Raw genomic sequence first — 22,490 nt, 5'->3', positions numbered from 1 at the left:
AACTAGAGAATGAAGACCAGTGGAAGAGAGAAGGTTTTCGAAGATGCAGAATTGGAGGCATTTCTTGATCAAGACTCGTGTCAAACGCATGAATAATTCGCAGGATCCTTTGGAGTGACGCACAAGCCATTCCAAAACGCCTGAAAGTCATGTGAATTATTCAGAAACAAGGAATTTGGGAGCCGTACGAGTTGAAGCCGAGACATGTTGATCGGAGTTTGTTTGCTTATGAACAGCTGCTTGCAAGGCAAAGACGAAAGGGATTTCTGCATCGTATTGTAACTGGAGACAAAAAATGGGTTTATTACGATAATCCCAAGCTCAGAAAATCATAGGAATATGACTGCCAAACCGAATATACACGGTACCAAGGTCATGCTCAGTATTAGGTGGGATCAGCTCGGCGTAGTGTATTATGAGTAGTTAAAACAATTAATGCGTTGAGGACGATCATTGAAAAACAAACGCCGCAATACCACGGGAGACATAATAAATAGTATATTGTGCAACAAGTGGGGAAAGTCCAACTTTTCTCGCGAGTGTGGAAGTTTGTGGCACGAGCCTGAAAGGCGAGTGCCGCAAACACACGAGCGAGAAAAGGACTTTCTCCACATGTTGCACACTATACTTTTCCTACAACTGCACAAATTTCAATAATTCAAGTAATAGACTTGATTCAAATCAGAATGGCCTTCGTTGACAGTATGTGCTAATTTATTGCGTTTCTACAGAAATGACTCAAATCCCAATTTCATTGGTCTACCAAGCGAGGTGTTGGCAAAGTGCCGTGGGTAATAATATTTCCCACAGTATGAGCAATACATAGTTTTGGAATTGAGTAAGCTGTGGAGAATACGCTACTTTTCATAGCAGTTGTAGGAAAACGATTTTACAGCATGACAATACTCGACCCCATGTTGCGAAAGTGGTCAAGACTTACTTGTAAATGTTGAATGGGAAATTGGATCGATCCGTGAATCGCTTCAAAAAATGATCAGTTTCTTCAACGCAGGATTCGTACGCTGCCCTAAAGATGAGATAAAGTAGTGGCCAGCGATGGACAATACTTTGAATCATAAATGTATAACCAGTTTTCCACAATAAAGTCTCAAATTTCAGAATAAACCAGCAGAACCAAAGTTGTACGCCTACCCGTTACAGGAAAATCAATTTCCCAACAATATTTCCCGGAATCGATGAAGATGCTTCTTTTCCAAACAAAGCAATTTGTCAATAACAACCATTAAAAAAGTTACAGGGTAGATAATACCCAATTCATCAGGTTCCCTGGCAACAAATACCAACCTCAATTATGAAGATATTTTCCCGAACAACGCACAAAAGCGCTGCATTCAACTTCTTCGTAAAATTTCCCATGCTACAAAAATTAGGGGCATTTTCCTTCAAGATTAACAAAGGAATTCTTGCTGAATGGGGTAATAGACGTGAGGAGCATCTCGCTGCAAAAGATCTGTTGTGCGGGAGGAATAAGGAGGGGAAATTTCATGGAAAATGGAATAGAATCCCTACACAAAAGCTCCGGTATAGGGAGGAAACAGGAAACACAATGTCATACATCATTCATGGTGTATTAGGTAGAAAGGACATCGATTTAGTTCTTTTGCGCGATAAGAAAAGCTTTGCATATAGTATGTTTGGCAAGGATCCAATTATCGTATTTTCCTACATTCGTTTGCGTATTGATTCCTGTTGTTTTTTTATCCGGTAGGGAACACTAATTGGAAATGAATATACTAACTGACAGAGAAACTGCAACACCCAGAAGTTGCTGTTTAAATTACAATTTTTTTTTTTTGGTGAAACAAAGATAGTATAGCAAGGAGTAAATGATTGAATTTAGAGAAAAAAATCGTGAAGGTCCTTTCATGTAAACAATTTTTGTTACTTATTATTTTAGTCCTTTTTGGAAGTCTTTCAAATTTCATAACAAACCAGCTGTTCGAGGAGATCCAAAGTCGATGTTTACTCGTTGTTGAAATGCCTAGAGCACGTGTACGCGGAATTTATCGCCAGCTGAGTGAATTTAATTTAAAGAGATCGAATTATTTGCCTACGGGAGACGGTGCTGTCATTTCGAGAAATCGCTAACCGTACGAAAAGAAATCCAACTACTTTTATGAGATATTGTCAAGCGTGGTTTGATAATGCCCAAAATCGATGAAGAGTATGCACTGGACCTCGAAGGGGCACAAATGAAGTTCAAGATCGACGTCTAAGACTTATGGCCATTAGAGACCGTTTTTCGACAACTCGATCTTTGGCTGATGAGTGGTTAAGAGAACAAAGCCATCCTGTTATTGTTCGAACGATTCATCATCTTGTGTTACCTCTGACGGTTGAGCATCGCCGGCACCGATTACAGTGGTGCAGAGAACGTTAAAATTGAAATGTGGAATGACATCAGATCGTCTTTTCTGATGAATCTCGATTCTTTCTGGGTGCACATGATGGCCGAAGAAGAGTTAGACAACGTCGGGAAGAAAGACGTGAACCTCAGTTTGATGTTGAGCGTTATGTACAACAGACAGTAGGCGTTATAGTATGGGGTGCTATTGCACATGCAAGTAGGTCACCTTTAGTATTTATTCGAGTATTATGACAGCGCTGCGTTACCTTCAATAAATAATGGAGACATATGTGCTGCCTTACCTTAACCGACTTGAGATTCCAATAGTTCAGCAAGATAATGCCCGACATCTTGTTGCCACAGTTAGTTTAAACTTTTTCGGAGCGACCCATGTGAACCTTTTGCCATGACCGCTAAGATCCCCCGATCTTTCGCCCATAGAGCATGTTTGGGACATCATGGGTAGAAGTCTTGGAAATTTACCCCAGCCCTCATGGACTTAGGAGGCTCTGAGACATGAAATACAGGTAGCTTAGGATAATATCCCTCAAGAACAAAAATACCATCTTATTCTATCAATGCCGAGACGTGTTGGGGAGTGTATAGATAATCGCGGGTGACAAACACATTATTTACAAATTAATTGAAAAAAAGTGTAAACCCTTCGTTTGTTTTTCCAAATTTCAATCATTTACTCCTTGCTATACTATCTATGTTTTACCAAAATAAATTTGAAATTTGAACAGCTCTTCTGGGTGTTGCAGTTTCTTTGTCAGTTAGTATATTGGCTGTACTTCAATTTCCAGTATTGAATGGGAGAAGTTGGGAATATCATGGAATATTGTTGATTCGTTCATTTAATCTACGGTTGTAGTTGGATTGGTGTAATGTGTGTTCGCTTCAGGGCTTCGATTCGTAGATCGTACGATTTCCTAGCGTATACGCTAGTGACGTCATAACGTAGATAATTTCTAAATTAGGCATCGTGAAGTTTATAACTAACTGGAGGGTGTAATTTGTAACTGAAACTGATAATAACTTCTCAGATTGGAGCACATACATCGCACCTTAAACCAGTGGCGGATCCAGGAGTTCTTCAAGGGGGAGCGCATGGTACTGAATTCACATGGAAGTTAAGAAGGAAGTGTTTTTTCATTATGAGTTTAGTCGGACAAAAAATCATATGAAAAAAATTATTTTTCAGGTTTTTGTCATAGCTGACCTTGACACTGAATTCGAAACACCATGTATGTTCAATTGAAATTTCAATAAACGGTGGAGAAGTGAATTTTCTCTTGTCTTCCGATAGAAGCAGAAAAATTATAAATTTTCATGCAAAAATCTTGAAACATTGAAATTTTGCCCTATTTGTGAAAATTTGAAATATTTTTCCAGATTTATGACCAATTTTCTGGGAGAAAAATGCAAACAATACCTTCTACAAATGTCAAAATCGATGAATAATCTGATTATCAATAAGAAACTGGGTGTTACATTTAAAAAACGAAAGTTGGTATCATTTCCGGTAAAACCGAACGTCGAATGAATCTGGAGTTTTTACTTGACCCAACAAAGCTTAACTCTTATATTCCAAGTATTTACCTAGAGTCTTTTTTTTAAATGTTTGTATTTTAACCAACGGTCTTCGTGAATCACCCTGTATGATGTAGAGTGCTGGCAAGAAGGTTGCTTGGTGTGCTGAATGAAAGAAATTCAGTCAAACTGAAAGCAGCAACATTTTCATCTCATTGCTTCCACAAACAAAGAAAGTTTAACTAGAAAGGAGAAGATAGTACATACCTTACCTGTTCAAATCTTTGGTGTCAGCATCATACTCGTAGTTTCATTAGTACTTGAGCCTTTCTTACGATCCTTATGCAGAGTAAGAATTGCCATTCTAAAAAGGTATTCGTGTGAACTAAAAATTGATATTATTAAATGATGTTTTAAAGCTTACAATGAGGTTGAACAATTTAATCTTGGTCGACAAGTTACGAATATTTTTCATCATTGTGACAATCCCGTTGTATTAACGTCACTATCATCACAAAATAAAATTACATCACACTTATTTCCTTCAGAAAACTAACTCAGAATTCAGATAATCTAGACCTCAGAGTAATAAACATAGATAGAGGGAGCATATGTCATTTTCAGTGAGCAAATTCTGTCCCCAGCATGAACTATCAAATTTGACATGATGCGCGGAAATGAAAAGATATCAGTAATACGATATTTCACTCAATTCGCGAGTTTCTCCACAAAGAACGCACTTCTTATGTCCCATAGCGAATCTACGTTTCATATTAACTCAAAATATATTGGAATAAATACCTTAATTTATCAGAAATTTAGAAAACTAACTTCAAGCGCGCCAAATGACGTGAAACAACCGATGACACTAGGAGAGCAAAAGTTGACAAACCTTGGATTTCGGCAGGTAGATACAGAAAATGATAAATATTCTGCTCATTATAAATTCGAAAATTAGGAAAAAATCGGATTCCAAATATTTAAATTTGCATATTTGATTGGGAATCACTCAGATAATTATATTTGATCCAATATACATTCATAACGATATAGTAAAATTGGGATTTAGAAAATATATCACAATCCGACAACGTAATCTAACCATGTTGGGGACATGTAAAAATTGCATATACTCCCTCAATCTATGCTTATTACTCTATGATCTAGACCGAACCATTTCAAAAACGCCTACGTGATCCTCCCTTTCCTAGAAGCAAATCTTGAAAGGAATTATTTAAATGACCCCATCATTCTATATTTATTTAACTAAAGCCACTTCATCTGTACTCATCGTATTGGAAGTCCACCATATAAAGAAATATCGCAGCCAAAATTGTATAGAAGTTATCGCTTCGAAAATACCATCTAACATATTTCCCTTATACCCACAGATTGAATTCGATCTCAGAATACTCAGAACAACCTGTACTGACGCTTTGACAGAAAAAAAATTCACACAAGACATTGACGTTGACAAAGTGGGCAAATCATAAGTTGCAAATTTTGAAATATGGAAGTCCAACTAGAAAGGAGATGATAATACATATCTTACCTGTGCGAATATTTGGTGTCAGCATCATTCTCGCCCTTCTTACGAGCCTTCTGCGGAGTAAGAATTGCCATTCCATGTGAACTAAAATTTAATATATAAAATGATATTTTGGTCGACAAATTTCGAATCATTTTGGAAATCACATTGCAATAACGTTGCTATCATCACAAAATAAAATTACATCACACTCATTTTCTACAAAAAGCTAACTCAGAATTCAGATATCTACATATCTATATATAGAACGAACCATTTCACACTCCTACGTGATCCTCCCTTTCCTCAAAGCAATGCTGGAATAGTTATTTATAATACAAGTGCAGAAGGCATTGATATTCTTCCACGAGTTCAAAATTCAAAAACGAGCCACGAAGTGGCGAGTTTTGGAATGAACGAGTGGTAGAATGAGCCTTCTGTACGAGTATTATACATTATTTTTCTCTAATTCATTGCATTTTCATTGAAATTAATGAAATATTTCCATAAATATAATTTAGTGATTTTTGCATTGAAAAATGTTGGTTGGCAGAACTGATTTCTTTAAGGCAATTTGATGAATTGACAGATAAAGCCGTAGCGGAAAGTTCGGAGTGCCAACATAATGAACGGAATAACCACAGAATTAGAGAAAGGAATTTCTCTAATTCTGTGGTTATTCCGTTCATTCTTCCACATATTGTAGAACAAAATCGTGCGAGAATATATCAGAAACGCACAGTTTTCATGGTTATATTTTATTATTATATGTTGGCACTCCGAACTTTCCGCTACGGCTTTATCTGTCAATTCATCAAATTGCCTTAAAGAAATCAGTTCTGCCAACCAACATTTTTCAATGCAAAAATCACTAAATTATATTTATGGAAATATTTCATTAATTTCAATGAAAATGCAATGAATTAGAGAATAGTTATTTATAATACAAGTGCAGAAGGCATTGATATTCTTCCACGAGTTCAAAATTCAAAAACGAGCCACGAAGTGGCGAGTTTTGGAATGAACGAGTGGTAGAATGAGCCTTCTGTACGAGTATTATACATTATTTTCTCTAATTCATTGCATTTTCATTGAAATTAATGAAATATTTCCATAAATATATTTTAGTGATTTTTGCATTGAAAAATGTTGGTTGGCAGAACTGATTTCTTCAAGGCAAATTGATGAATTGACAGATGAAGCCGTGGCGGAAAGTTCGGAGTACCAACATAGAATAATAAAATATAACCATGAAAACTGTGCGTTTCTGATATATTCTCGCACGATTTTGTTCTACAAGATGTGGAAGAATGAACGGAATAACCACAGAATTAGAGAAAATAATGTACAATACTCGTACAGAAGGCTCATTCTACCACTCGTTCATTCCAAAACTCGCCACTTCGTGGCTCGTTTTTGAATTTTGAACTCGTGGAAGAATATCAATGCCTTCTGCATTTGTATTATAAATAACTATATTCAAACGACCCCATCATTTCATATTTATTTAACTAAAGACATTCCATCTATGTTTCTCGCATTGGATGTCCACCATATCAAGAAATATCGCAGCCAAAACTCTATAGAAGTAACGGCTTCAAAAATACCATCCAACATATTTCCCTCATACCCACAGATTGAACCGTCACAACCGCTTCATTTTTATCCGAAACGAATCTCGACATATGACCAACATCCATTCTCCTGACAAGAACAATATCATCTCGCGTGCACTTGTCTTATCACCTCTATTTTTCCAGAAAACTGGCTGATATTTCACGCTCTACGAGGGGAGTGGTCGTTCTGTTGAGCGATAAAACATCGGCAATGAGGATACTGAAGGACGCGAGACGACTCAACATGATGGATGGACATTTTGTTTGGTTATGGATTGACACTTCGGCCAATATTAGTTTTAGGTAGGTCCCATCTCATATATATTCCAGAACTGAGAGGAAACGGCGATCATTGCCATAAAGGACGCCAAAGGGCTGGTACGTTGCCGTATATATTCCGTATATCTGAAAGGGTATATTACTGGCTTACGACTTCTGGGGGGTAGGGGCCCATAAGTTATTGCTATTATTATTGATGTCCAATTTTATGTTACATTCACGTATCTGACGGAAATTTAGCTTATGTTTCGTTATTATATTATATTCGGTGACTGGATGCTAAAGAGTGTGATGACTTTATAAGTTTCGTAATCTCACTTATCTTCAGACATTACACTGAAATAAAGACAGTTATAAGAAATTTGTTCATAAGAAGTGACTAACATCTTTTACAGACGTAATGAAAGTAGATATTCACGGTTTTACCGAGTTTGACTCGATATTCAAGCTACTTCAAGTTCAAGTCAAATAGGTTTTCAATGTCTATTGAAATATTTCTCTATCAAGTACTTGAAGAAACCTAGCAAAAAACACTTTTATTTATAAAACTAATAGTCTAAAAGAACCAAAAATATCAACTATTTTGAAATGAAAACATAAATGAAATCACTATGAAACATAACGAAATATGAATTAAAAGAAAAATATAGTTTCATAAAATTGCCAAACATCCGCTAGCACTGTTTGATCACATTAATTTTCATCCAGAATTAAAGACATATGAGGCATATTATGGATTTTTTGTCTTTTTTGATTTGGTGCGGGTTTTTGTGACAGTCAGGGCAGCTCTGGAAAAATGTCTTGCAACAGGAGCTGAAGATAAAAAATGTTTGGCTATTTTAGTCCTGTTTGGGAAAAGATTTTCGTGCTTCTTTCATCATTCGTGAATATCTTCAGAACTTTCACCACGTGGTCCCGTCAGGAATTTGTCTATTCCATAAAGCCAAGCCATTTCATTTGCTCGATTTATGGAAGATTTCTTGAATAAACTTGGAAGATCGATATCAAGGTCACCTGCTCATGGAAAATTTATCAAACATTTCTCGATATGAAAATTTTCGGTCGAGTCAAAAACTATGATAATTAGGGATCGTCAATTCTAACACCGCTCACCGATTTCACGTAGCTCCCACAGTTCAAGGAAATTTGAACTCGGAATTTTGAAAGGAATCAGTAAAAATTGAATCTCTATACCAAAAACGTTATAACTCCTGAAATATTTGTCCCAGACCCATCGAATGAAAGAATAAAAACGTTTTTCTAAGATCGATCTTTGACCTACAATGTTAAGAGAATCCAAGCCCGTATCTTGCGTCTAGGAGAAGTGGCAGCTTCGAGAAAATTGTCGAACTTTCTTCAAAAATTTCAGTTTGTATCATATAATCTCTGAAATAATGGACTAATCGGCCAACAACATGCATTCTTGGGATCTACGTGATCGAATCAATAAGATAAAGTTCTACAAAATTCCCATGAAGGAACTGTAAACTTTTTCAAATTTTCTAAGGGTTAGTTATGGAAAATTTGACAAAAAGTTTTCGACATAAAAATTTTCAGTTGAGTCCAAAATTCTGATAATTAGGGTTCGTCAATTCTAACATCGCTCACTGATTTTCCGTAGCTCTCACAGTTCAAACAAATTTGAATTCGGAATTTTGGAAGAAATCAGTAAAAATTGAATCTGTATACAAAAATCGTTTTAACTTCTGAAATATTTGTCCAGACCCATCGAATGAAAACGTTTTTCTGAGATCGATCTTCGAACTACAATTTTATGAGATGTCAAGCTCGTATCTTGCGTTCAGGAGAAGTGGCAGCCTCGAGAAAATGGTGAAAATTTTTTTGAAAATTTCAATTTATCACAAATGATCTCTGAAATAATGGACTAATCGGTCAACTGCATGCATTCTCGTGATCTACGTGATCGAATCAATAAGATAAAGTTGTACAAAATTCCCGTGAAGGAACTTTAAATTTTTTCAAAAACGTCTTTCAGAGATCGAGCTTTGATCTACAATATTATGAGATTTAAATCCCGTATCTTGCGTCTAGGTGAAGTGGCAGCCTCGAGAAAATTATCAAATTCTCTTTGAAAATTTCAGTTCATCACCTATAATCTCTGAAATAATGGACACCCAAATGTATGCATTCTCGTGATCTTCGTGATCGAATCAATGAGATAAAGTGGTACAAAATTCTCATGAAGGAACTTTAAATTTTTTCAAATTTTCGAAGTATTAGGTACTTATTCATCCTTTGTAGATGATTATTTTAACTAAGCGCGCACGAGCTTGCAGAAATATATGCCTTGCAATGCTTGCTTATCAAGCTGAAGTAATATCATGTAGCTTGATATCAAGTCAAGCAATTAATATCTGAAATCGAGTCAAGTCAAAAGTTAACTATGTCATTTGAAGACCTGAAAAAATAGTCAAAAAAGCATAGTTTAATCGTACAAGACAACTGTCAGCAAAATCAGCCCAGAAATGGACGTCAAAAGAGACATCAAAAAGCCTAGTGTGATATGGGTTTACTTAGTTTCGTCATTTTCGAACTCAAGAACGGATAGATCCATTTTTATGATATTTGAGGCAATAGGTTATGGGCCCCTGACAGGGTATAGGTCAAAGTAGAGGTCAAGTTATAGAATATATGTCTGCTAGGTGTACTAATAGTGTATGAAGACACAAGTTATCAACTCAATCGATGCGATACTTACCGAACTCTTCTCTTTTATTTTTCAGAGAAACCACCGAGGAAGACAAAGAAAAAGAAGCCTCCAAGAACCGCAAAGATGTAGACCTCGAAGAACGCACCAAACGCAGCCTCACCAAAAACGAGATGAATGATGCCCACTTAAGTTATCTCCTTCGTAACGATAGATACCTCTTGCTCAATCGGGATTTCGAAACCAGGGGCCCGAAATCGAGAAAACCCCACCCGGAAGAAATAAAATCGATAATCCACGTTGAAACCGATTCCCAATTAGAGCTTCCTGCAGGTCTGCTTTACCTCAGACCTCTTCCGGTGAAAGTGGATAGGCATCTGGTCAAAGGCGCTGTTAGATTGCTGGCTGTTGCTCTAAAAACAGCCTTCAATGACTCCAGTTTCAACTTTGAGGATCTCAATCATCGATTTGGATCTTCGAACTGCTGGACACCTACAAAGGATCTGGAAAGAAATGTTTCTCTTCATTTTGGAAGGTTGTTATTTTATTCTATTGTGGAATGATACAATTTTTCCAGAAAAGAGCTTTCTAGAGACTTTCAAGAAGTTAGAAGAGTTAATATTCAAAAAGAGTAATAAGTTTTTTTCATTTATGATAAATTATTAACAGTAACTGAAGTAAGCTTCATTACTTCTCGAACGATCCAGCAGCAAAGAGTATTATTCTTATCGTATCCCTGAATTTCTGATTTCAATCATATTCGTTGTGTTTAAGTTTTAGGAGTAGTTTTGAATGCCCTTTTTAACATTTTAAGCATCCCAGGTTAGATTTTTATATACCCCATTAGATTGGTTATTCAGCGGGAATGACTCTTTTGATTTGGAAAATAGAGAGCGATATTATAAAATGCCCATTTGTTGTTCTTGATTTCTCTTTCATCGTTCCCAAGTATCGAGCTCTCTGGTCTTCTGGGCGATTTATATCGTCAATGGTAAACTGTTTGTTTTCCATTATAACTTTGTTCATCCTCAAAATTTCTCTAACTGTTGTAAAATTTTCTTCGTGAACTCGGTTGTAACTGACATATTTTGATACGTGAATCAAGTTTTTATGGTACAAACTTTGTAAGATCTTGACGTGTCTGATATATAATTCATCAAACGTCCAAATTAGAGGGCCACTAGCCAACAGAGATCCACTATCATCTCGAATAACAAGTCTGGAAAAACCAAGGCAATTTCTCTATTTATTCTATGGTGAACTGGATGCGTCGATGGAAAACAAAAAGTTGATACTAGATTGTCAATGGATGAGTTCGTTCATTACATACTTTGCTACTGATGGAATGGCGGGTTTACCAATTGCAGATTCATCAACAAAAAATAAAATATTAAATAAATTTCATGGCATTCAAACAATTTTTCAATTCAGAAAAAAGTACCTCCCCGAGCCGGACTCGAACCCGCCATCTCCGAATTACTACTCCAATACTCTCGCCTTTGAGCTATCAAGGAAATTGAAGATTCTCCACAGTGAATTGAAAAATTGTCTGAAGGCCGTGAAATTAATTCAATATGTTTATGTACAGACATTAAACCATTATTTATCAACAAAATGAAATCTCTAGGAAAACTCCCTTTGTCATGTCTGTGTGAGCCATAATGAAATTCTACTTTTTTCGTATGAGCTCTTGATACTACACTAGTCAGCATTAATACCACATCCAAAGAAAACAAAAAAGAGCCTCTCGAAAGAGTAACATTTTCACTAAATGTATTAAAACAAAATACTAATTTCCAAGTAGCTTAGCTAACCATATTCTTTTCATGATTTACATTAATCAAATGACGAGGAACGAATGATATCTCCACTTCCAATTTCACAACTCTGTTGGCATTAATGGAACATTTCAACAAGATTATTCGATGAACTATTAGATTAAACTAGGCCATTAAATGTAGAGTTGCTCGGCATACCCTTCGCCGTATGGGTTGTCTCTATTTTCGCAAACCCAATAATGTGGAATAGTTCACTGAATGGCCTCATATAAGAGGTCCATAAGGAAGAGGAAGTCTAATTATCTTCTGTTTCCCTATCATCCAGAACTTCCCATGTCAGTTAGGACATTCTATCCCCTTTGGATGGATTACCTTTTTTGTGCGTTTGTTTTTATAAATTGTGCCATTTCTTGTCCCAAATACCGGTAATATATCCTGTAAGGGCACAAATTCTGCTGACTATTTTTCTGAAAAAATTTTTTCAGTCCTCTAACACATCCTAATTCTATTTCAGAATACTCAGAACAACCTGTACTGACGCTCTAGCAGGAAAAAAATTCACACAAGAAATTGGCGTTGACAAAGTGGACAAATCATTAGTTGCAAACTTCGAAATATTAAACCTTATTTCTGAGAAAACAACAAAGGAAACGAATAATTCGACGATAAATAACAAAGGCGAAACAGGTAAGGAAAACTGAAAAATATCGTCTACACACCAAAACATCTCAAGAAACTTGTATAAGGTGCGTAACTATAGTTCCCGCTGTTTTTTTTTTATGAATATGCAACTTTATTGTGAATAAATGCTCACAAATGAATCATTGAAAGTATTTCTCATCGTTAGCTACAATTTTTCTCCATATTTTTGATGGAGCTCGAATACCATCAAGGTTAAAGTGACGTAAAAATCCACCAATCAAGGCATTTTTTGTTGTCCTCTAAGTGGAGATCAGCATCTTCGTAAACTTTTTGAAGCTCTCGAGGCGCTTCAGCCACCATTTTCTTCGAATGAAAAAAGAAAACCAACACTCCCCGCAAAAAACGATTATTTGGCACAAAATCAGACTTATTCACACAACCAAAAGTATATGCTGCCAAAACAAAATCACCAATGTGTAAAAACCATTTGTTTACCATATGTCTAAGCTAGGTTAATGACGTTTTGGATATGTCAAATCAAAATCGACCAGCACTTACTGCTAGAGCCATCTATTCATAAACAGCGGGAACTTAGTTGCGCACCTAATATTTCTCACACTTATTCTTCAAGATACTTTTGAAATCTGGGAGTTGTCCGTGCTGAACTCTGATCTACCTATATCAAAAGAAGCTGATTCCACATGAAGGTTGTATGATTATTTCAAATTTTTCAGGTAGGAATAGTACTCAGCAGAATCATGTTCGATGGAAAAGAGTTGGTTTAGTATCTGGAAGGTCGGTTCGTCTGGATACTATAGTTTGGCCAGGTGGTGATCTTTCAATATCTGCAATTTCGTCCAGGGCTCGCACTGCCTTTAGGGTAGTTACAGCTCTTTCACCACCGTTCGTCATGGAGAGTGAATTAGATGAGGATGGACAGTGTCTTCGAGGTAAACTTTTTATTATAAAATCTCATCGATGAGTTGTTTGGTTATCTTTTTTTTCAAATTCAGGTCTTCCTTGTCACCGTGTCCTAACATCCGACAAAGACAACCTCACCCTTGTCTTCAACGAAATGCGAAGACTAGAAGACGAAGAAGAAGAAAAGGAAGAATCCATGAAAGAGTCCAAAAACTCAGACTACTACAACGTAGAATACGAGGAAGAGAAAGAACCATTCCTACCCTTCCAAAAGTTCAAGTACAAGACCAACTGCTGCTACGGTTTGGCTATGGACTTGCTGGAAAATATAGCTCAAGAATTGGAGTTCGATTTCAGGTTATACATAGTGGCGGATGGAATGTTTGGTTCCCAGACGTTTGTCAAGAAGAAATGGAGAAAGAGCAGGGACGTTGCAAAGAAACGGGCTGGTTACACATTCAGGGAACTAGAAAGGATAACCGATAGCTACGATGGAGACGAAGAGGAGGCAGTGTTAGAGAAAAAGTGGAATGGTATCGTCGGAGATATAGTTTCAGGTGCTGCCCATATGAGTTTTGCAGCGCTCAGCGTGTCTAGTGCCAGAAGCGAGGTTATTGACTTCAGTGTGCCGTACTTCTTCAGTGGAGTGTCCTTTCTAGCTGCACCTCAGCAAAAATCTGACATACCGCTGTTGGCCTTCCTTCTACCTTTCTCTCCGGAGCTATGGATAGCGATCTTCCTCAGCTTGAACATAACAGCAGTTGCAGTGGCCATCTACGAGTGGTTGTCGCCTTTTGGGCTCAACCCTTGGGGTCGACAACGCTCCAAGAACTTCAGCATGAGTTCTGCCCTCTGGGTTATGTGGGGCTTGCTTTGTGGGCATCTGGTAGCATTCAAGGCGCCGAAGAGTTGGCCCAATAAGTTCCTGATCAACGTTTGGGGTGGATTTTCTGTGATATTCGTAGCTAGCTATACTGCCAATATCGCCGCGCTGATAGCTGGTCTTTTCTTCCATGACACGGTCAGCAACTACCACGACAGAAGTGTAAGTTTTTGTATATTTATTTAGTTACACTTCATTTCTTAAAAAGCTGACATCATGGAATTGAAATTTATCCATTTTAGTAGTCTCATTAGTTTTGGCTCAAATTTTTTCATTTCATTCCAAAAAGAAAAAACATTTTTATGGCACATTTTTAGGGCGGGTTCGAAAAAGCTTTATAAACCACAAAATTTCATTTTTACCACTCATTGCCTATTGCTATGACTTTGTTATTTGCAAAATGAATTCGTCTTGGAGCAACTATGTGTTTGGATACACCGTAACGCCTTGATAGTTTCCTCTATTATTTTTCTCATTTCACTTTTAAAACTTTCGGTAAAATGATTTTTTCTATGTCAAGTTAACAAACAAGATCATTCAATTTTTGGAAGATGTAGTTATGGTCAACCTTTCTCACATTGTGCTATTTTACAATATACAGGATGTTCCTGAACTGAAGGTACAAAACAAAATTGGAGATTGCTTGGATAGTTTTAAAAGAAAAAAAAGTCCTTTAAACATGATCCCACAAACGCTTTGTTTTTGATACACACCAGTGTTTCTTGTAGTTCAATTTTTTTGAGATGATTATACCAGTTTTTCAAATCTTCATTAATCTTCGCTACAGATTGGGTAAATGAGTATCAAGACTCTTAATTAATTTATTCATCCCAGCTTACTTACTGGATCTTTTTGATAATTTGGAGTTTCTTGAGGATTACAAGAGAATTGTTTTTTTCTAAGCCTACTAGACCTTTATAATTTATAATTTTTTTTCGTACATTTGAAATTTGTGTCAAAAATTTTGAAACGTTACGTTGAATCTATAGAGTAATAAACATAGATAGAGGAAGTACGCAATTTTTACATGTCCCGAACTTGGTTAGATTACGTTGTCGGATTGTGATATATTTTCAAATCCACAATTTTACTATATCATTATGAATGTATATTATATTCAATGAAATATATTTATTTGAGTGATTCCCGATGGAATATGCAAATTTGAATATTTAGAATTCGATATTTTTCCTAACTGTCGAATTAAGGTTTTCATCTCAATATATTTTGAGTTAATATGAAACGTTGATTCACTATGGGACATAAGAAGTGCGTTCTTTGTGGAGAAACTCGTGAAATATCGTATAGCTGATATGTTTTCATTTCCGCGCGCATCATGTCAAATTTGTTAGTTCATGTTGGGGACAAAATTTGCTTTCTGAAATTGACATATGCTCCCTCGATCTATGTTCATTACTCTGAGGTTGAATCTAATAGATTTACTGTGATTACTGTTGAAGTAAATTGGGAGGAAATGCTCTTCTCTCTTTAATATTCTTTGTCTATCAACATAAAACCGAATTGCAGAAACATATTATTCATTTTGAAAAGGTTTGATCTATATTTGAATGCTTTAAAATTTGATCTCTTCTTCTTGGGTTTATGATTACTTTTTCGATAATAGTTATTTATAATACAAGTGCAGAAGGCATTGATATTCTTCCACGAGTTCAAAATTCAAAAACGAGCCACGAAGTGGCGAGTTCTGGAATGAACGAGTGGTAGAATGAGCCTTCTGTACGAGTATTATACATTATTTTCTCTAATTCATTGCATTTTCATTGAAATTAATGACATATTTCCATAAATATAATTTAGTGATTTTTGCATTGAAAAATGTTGGTTGGGAGAACTAATTTCTTTAAGGCAATTTGATGAATTGACAGATAAAGCCGTAGCGGAAAGTTCGGAGTGCCAACATAGAATAATAAAATATAACCATGAAAACTGTGCTTTTCTGATATATTCTCGCACGATTTTGTTCTACAAGATGTGGAAGAATGAACGGAATAACCACAGAATTAGAGAAAAATAAATTTGGTCCTTTTAACAACTTCAAATTCTACTAGTCATATCCGATTTCAATCATATTTGGTATGAACTTGTATCAGAAATGAGCCTTCTGTACGAGTAGGTACACATTATTTTCTGTAATTCGCTGAATTTTCACTCCAATTATTGGAATATTTCGTATTGAGAAATGTGTATTATGGCAGAACTGTTTACAGTATCACAAATTTGGCAGAAAATAGATTAATTAGTGACAAGAGAGTTCTGAGTACAAACATATAATAATAAAATATAATTATGTCTGTACGAATCTGGGATATTCTTGCAATATTTTGTTCTACAAGATGTGTCAGAATAAAACGAGTAGGTACAGAATTCAAGAAATTTATCTAGACTGTTCCCAAATGTTCAAACGTGACGATTTTCGATGAAGACACTCAAGAAGGCAGAAACAGCAAGCACGCTTCAAGACATCACCCTCCAAGAAATAAACAGGCGATATCCCCGAAATCGTAAAATACGTATAAAACAATCCAGCCAGATTTACGACAAATTTCAAATTCGGTTTCATGAAACCCAAATTGAGTCGAACCCATGTTGAATATAAATTTGTTCCACGAAACCAGTAGCGCGACAATGAAATACAGTAAAAGAGTAATGATAACTGGTTTATCGACAAAAAGATAATGTAGTCGTTAACTGCACTCTCCAGCGCTAATCTGATTACAGCGAATAACGATGACAAAAGAGGAATTCTCAGAAAGATTACGTGCTCTGACAAATGGAGTAATTTTGTGGCGACATGTTCTTGATGTCGAGACATTTCTGCTGAGATTGATAGGATTTATTCGACAATGGTAATTTGTAAGGTTTTGAAAGGAGATCCGAGAGTTCTTAACTCACGAAAAAAACTCACATAAAAAAACGAGAAAAGCACTGACGTGAAGTCGAAAGATTTCGAGCCAATCAATTCAATTTATGAGCAGTGGTGACGCTAAGGGGGGCAGAGGGGGCTCGGATCCCCCCTAAAATTCTACTGGCCCGCCCTAAAATACACTGAGAGGAATCCATATTTTTTTATTAATAAAGCACTTATTTGGAGGTTATTTATTCACAACTATTACAGCAGATTTATATTTAATATATTCATTAATAGTTAGAGCATACATTCAAAAAAGTTTATTAATAGAGAATAAAATATTTGTTTACAAGGTATTTGATAATATTTAATATATTTCGGTTATAAATAAAATTTATATGAATCTACGTTATCTCCACAAATAACATGAATTCATTATCAACAAATTTTCCACTGGTAGTAAACGAACATTTGCTATTTATAAATAAACTCTCATAAGAATTCAATAATTTATTCACTCAGAATATAGGATTAATTAATAATTCACAAACTAACATAATTCTAGCGATCCAATCTGTGGAAAAGTTTAAGGACACATCTCTCAAAGAGAAGCGCATCTCCTTGAAGGATCTGTCCTTGAACTTTTCCTTTGATTTGAATTTCCTTTTTAAACATGAAATCTGTGTTACTATGGTCTTATTGAACGCCGCTTAGCAGATCTGTACTGAATTTTGGGTTTAGATCGTTTGTACCTGCTTAGTTATTAGTGATGTTGGCAGAACAGTGGTAAGACGGAATAGATGCAATCAAGATGACTAGGATTCAAACCCGAAAACCCTCAATATGAACTCTAAAAAATTATCCAATTTGGCAAACGGTTCTTCGCAGACCCTAACAATCAGATAATAGAAACAACCTGAATAATTATCTAAGAAATACGTTAACCAATACTGAATTGAAATATTTTTTTTTATTAAGCATGGATACATATTACATATAAATAAGGTTTATTAATCATTACTCAATGATATATTAACCTCAACTATATTTATTTCCTTCAAATGGATATTTCTTCAGCATTATTAATATAAGTTATGCGAAAATAATTGGAGTGTAATACTAAATTATGATTATTGGTGGGATCTCAAATAAATTATTTATTTCCATGAAACTAATATTTGTTTGTCCATATATCCAATAATTGATTTATTAACTATAATGCATTTTCGATAATATCAAATAATAATAATAATATAATATATATTATAATGATAATAAGCCTTTATTCTCCAACAGGTTAACAACCCAATTACAAGAAAAAAAATGTTCAATTACAATGAGAAACACAACAACACATAGTCATACTCAATATGGGTATACATAGAAAAAACCAAAAATTACAGAATTAAATCTAGAAACTACCTATCCAATTCTACATAAACTTGGAGTAATTTATACAGAGGATCAATGTTAACGTCACTTCTCTCAGTGTATAATTTCGATTTACTTTGGCCCCCCAAAAAAATACCGGTCCCCCTTGGCCACCCCTGTTTTTGAGGGCTGACGTCGCCATTGTTCATGAGCCAGTTGCATCTTTGGAAACCACATTTTAACTGCAATCTGTTTGATAGAAAATCTTTGTGTATTACTCTTGACCTTGTGCAGGATGAGACGAAATAGGAAGAATGAGAAAAAATTTAAATTTATCGATTATTTATTTTCGATAAATTATAGTTATTCCACAACTGAATGCAAATTCAATACCGTATTACCACTTCTTCTTTCAATCAACTGCCCAATACGCCAAGGTATCTCACGAATCAAGTTATTAATGAAAGTTTCAGGCATATCATTCCATTCTTCCTCGACTAAATTCAATTTCTGTAAAGTTGATAGTAGGTTTTGACGATTGGATATTGCTCTGCCTAAGTAATCCCATACGTTCTCAACTGGATTCAAGTCTGGTGAGTTTGCTGACCAGTTCATTCTCTGGATATTGTTCTCTTAAAGAATGTTTTGAACCCTTCGTGTGCGGTGTGGCGGGGCTTTATCATCCTGATAAATGAAATTATCCCCAAATTTATTTATTTCCCCTAACATTTGTTACTCTGGGTCGACCAGGCAACGCTGCCAGTTTCCAGGAAATTTTTCATCAACATTCGTTCTAATATATTGTTTTGGTCCTATATACAGCTCCTCAGTCAAAGAGTCGGGGCACCTAGAGCATCAGCTGCTGAATACTACGTCCAGAAAGCGAATCAACATCTATGGCAGCATATGCACAGATATTCCCTTGAAAATATAGAAGAAGGCGTGGAAAGATTGAGAAATAGATCTTTGGATATACTTATTGCTGATACACCTATTCTGGATTACTACCGAGCAACAGATCACGGATGTAAATTGCAAAAGATTGGTGATACGATAAACGAAGATACGTACGCTATTGGTATGACCAAAGGGTTTCCGTTAAAAGTGAGTACCTTCATAAATATAAGATATTACAAGTAATAATGGGTTTCACAGCGATATAACAAAGGAAATTGATATAAATGATCATATAGTTTATTATTTGGATAGTTTCGAATATTTTATATATTTGAAGTCCAAAAACATTCTCTTGGGGAACACCTAAATATCACTAGAACAACATTGTATTATTAATATTTCTTTGGCTCATTAGAATCTTATTTCTGGCCTTCACTAATTAATTGTTATATGAAATTGCAGGATAGTATTTCTGGCGTAATAGCCAAATATTCGAGTAACGGTTATATGGATATCCTGCAGGAAAAATGGTATGGAGGTTTGCCTTGTTTCAAGCTGGTGAATGACATTGTACAACCGAGGCCACTTGGCGTAAGAGCTGTTACTGGAGTCTTCATCCTTCTTGGTTTCGGTGTACTTCTGGGTGTACTGATTCTAATTGTTGAGCATTGGTTTTTTCGGTATACCCTCCCTGCACTCAGGGAGAAACCAAAGGGTTCCGTATGGAGAAGCAGAAACATAATGTTCTTTAGCCAGGTGAGAAAAATTACCCAAGACCGTAAAAGTGTTCGATAATTAAAATTTTCATCTTCGAGATATTTATTGAAGAAGGAAAGAAGTTTTTCGAATCCGAATGAAAGAGTTGATATTCCTTCAGTCTTAAGAGATCATTGAAACACTGTCTCAGGATTTCAAGTGGAATAAAGATGAAATATTGCTGCCTGGCTTGAATGTTTTCGCTTCATCAGAATAAACAACGAATTAATCTTTTGAACATAGATTCAAATTTGCTTCAAGACTGTTGGAAATAGCTAATTCTATCAGATCAGTTCATAATTATAGTTCTTTCAATCCTACTCCACTTAAACGCTTGTAGATGTTTGTTTTATATCATGCTGCTTTTCAAACCCTAGAGTTGAATATGACGTTTACACGGCTATAATGAACACTGAGGTCGAGTCTTTCAGATAGCGTGAAGAGCTTTTGTTTTCACATCATTAATGCTACTATGTTATTCTACTGTGTGTTAATTTGATTAATTTATATTCGACCTGTAAAATACTACCAAGGAACAATATTAGCTATGATAACTGAAGTGATAAGTGCAAGAAAGTCTTTTAGAAGAATTAGGAAATGTCTGTCTAAATATGAGGAAAACTAGTGATAAAATTGACGAAATTGATCATTGAAATTATATTGGTTAATCTCACCTTGTCCTTTTCATATTCCACCAAAAATTTTTTCTTCATCCTTAGGATGTCAAATTCAGAATTTTGCCAAACGTCATTGTCTAAATCATTAAAAATCTCTCTCATTCTCTCGATTCTCTCTAGAATCCATCGGCGTTTGATTGTACTTTTTTAAAGGGCTCTTAATATCTACCCAAACCAGTTCTGTTAATGAGATGTGGGAGAACTCCTACCAATAATCAAATTGCCACGAGATAGCACGTGTACTATTTCGAGCAATGAAAGTGACCAAATCGACACATATTATTTCGATAGACGATCAACAGCATACTGGAATTTATTAAAAAGGACTAGTAGGACAATAAATTCCCTGCTCCGAAATGAATTTCTAGGAACTTGGAAAACCCTTGTATATTAGAAATATTCTGGCCTACTTCAAGTGAGTTTGAATATAGAAAAACAATCATCACACAAAGAACTAAAACCAAGTAAAAATGCTCATTTCATTAATCCACTTCCGGACCGCACTGGTTTATGCGAATCAAGAAAAATATAGTTACAGCCAATGAAAGTAACCAAATCGGCACCCATGGGAACGTTGACTATTTTAGCCAATAGAATCAACCAATTCGACACATTCTGATTCCAGAGACGATTCCCTAAATACCGGGCTTTGGAAGTAGTGTTAGGGAATAAATGCCCTGACTCCAAAAGAATTACTGCAAACTTGGACAACCCTAGTATAATCGAAATAATTTGGTTTCCACCGGAAGTCTTTGTTTGTACTATATATTTCCACACAATGGTAGTTCAAGAAAAAAATCTTGAATTATGTTATCCGATATCGTGTTGTTTCAAATTTATTTTCATTGAACTATAACTTTCAACACGTAAAAAATAAAAAGCTTTTAATGGGTAGTTCACACGACCATTTATGGAAATGTGATATACTTTCTTCTTGTTTCTAACTGGACACTGTTTGGCATTCTTTATGAATTTCTATCACGTTCTGATAAAACGACTTGTCATTAATGTACCTTTATTAAGTTTGGAATAAGTATATATGCTATTGCTTGTTTCAGAAACTTTATCGCTTCATAAACTGTGTAGAACTAGTTTCTCCTCACCACGCAGCGAGGGAGCTTGTACATACCATTCGTCAGGGTCAAATTACGAGTTTATTCCAGAAGAGCATAAAGCGGGTTTGTATATTTTATTTTATTGGACACATTGAATCTTACACCAACAGAACATTAATTACCATAGCATACAACCATATTCACGTAACATTTGCAGAACGTTTCTTTTTTCAAACTAATTTGAAGAGTTTATTAAATTATCTACAGGAATGAAAATTATTCGAGTTTACTTCGTTGTTCACATCTAAAACGTACCCGACCATCTGTTTCCATAAAGAGATCTTTACACATTATGTCTGAAACTTTTCAGTTCTGAACATAACCTGAGAACATCTTGTTACTTATTAAATCCTTCATTGTAGTAGTAGCAGTATTCATAACGTGTTTGAGATATTTCAAATTGAGCCTTATTATCATTATCTGCTTATCATCGTTCACCTTCAAAATTCCTAGAACAGATAAACTTGATTCCTCCTTGTTTCAGAAGGAACACGAACAGCGTCGACGAAGAAAGAGTAAGGCCCAATTTTTTGAAATGATTCAAGAGATTAGAAGGTAAGGTGGCACCATTTCAACTCTTAAATAACCC

At 35.5% G+C, this 22,490-nt stretch overlaps 1 protein-coding gene across 4 annotated transcripts in view; it reads left to right on the top strand.

Moving 5' to 3' along the window:
* LOC123681313 overlaps window positions 1–22,490 on the top strand; it is a 59,644-nt gene that overhangs the window by 34,480 nt on the left and 2,674 nt on the right. For 2 of the 4 annotated variants that reach the window (XM_045619649.1, XM_045619647.1), the window contains exons 4-12: window positions 7,190–7,348; window positions 10,069–10,527; window positions 12,285–12,457; window positions 13,147–13,362; window positions 13,426–14,378; window positions 19,279–19,560; window positions 19,816–20,109; window positions 21,845–21,964; window positions 22,389–22,456. In XM_045619649.1, coding sequence (XP_045475605.1) covers window positions 7,190–7,348; window positions 10,069–10,527; window positions 12,285–12,457; window positions 13,147–13,362; window positions 13,426–14,378; window positions 19,279–19,560; window positions 19,816–20,109; window positions 21,845–21,964; window positions 22,389–22,456 — 2,724 coding nt within the window. Of the gene's footprint in view, window positions 1–7,189; window positions 7,349–10,068; window positions 10,528–12,284; window positions 12,458–13,146; window positions 13,363–13,425; window positions 14,379–19,278; window positions 19,561–19,815; window positions 20,110–21,844; window positions 21,965–22,385; window positions 22,457–22,490 lie in introns of all 4 variants that reach the window. The other 2 variants (XM_045619648.1, XM_045619646.1) reach the window with 1 other exon arrangement.

Source organism: Harmonia axyridis, chromosome 5 (assembly GCF_914767665.1).
Source record: "Harmonia axyridis chromosome 5, icHarAxyr1.1, whole genome shotgun sequence".
NCBI classification, from domain to species: domain Eukaryota; kingdom Metazoa; phylum Arthropoda; class Insecta; order Coleoptera; family Coccinellidae; genus Harmonia; species Harmonia axyridis.
Note: the sequence above shows the minus strand (reverse complement) of the source record. Positions and strands in the feature narration are given on the sequence as shown.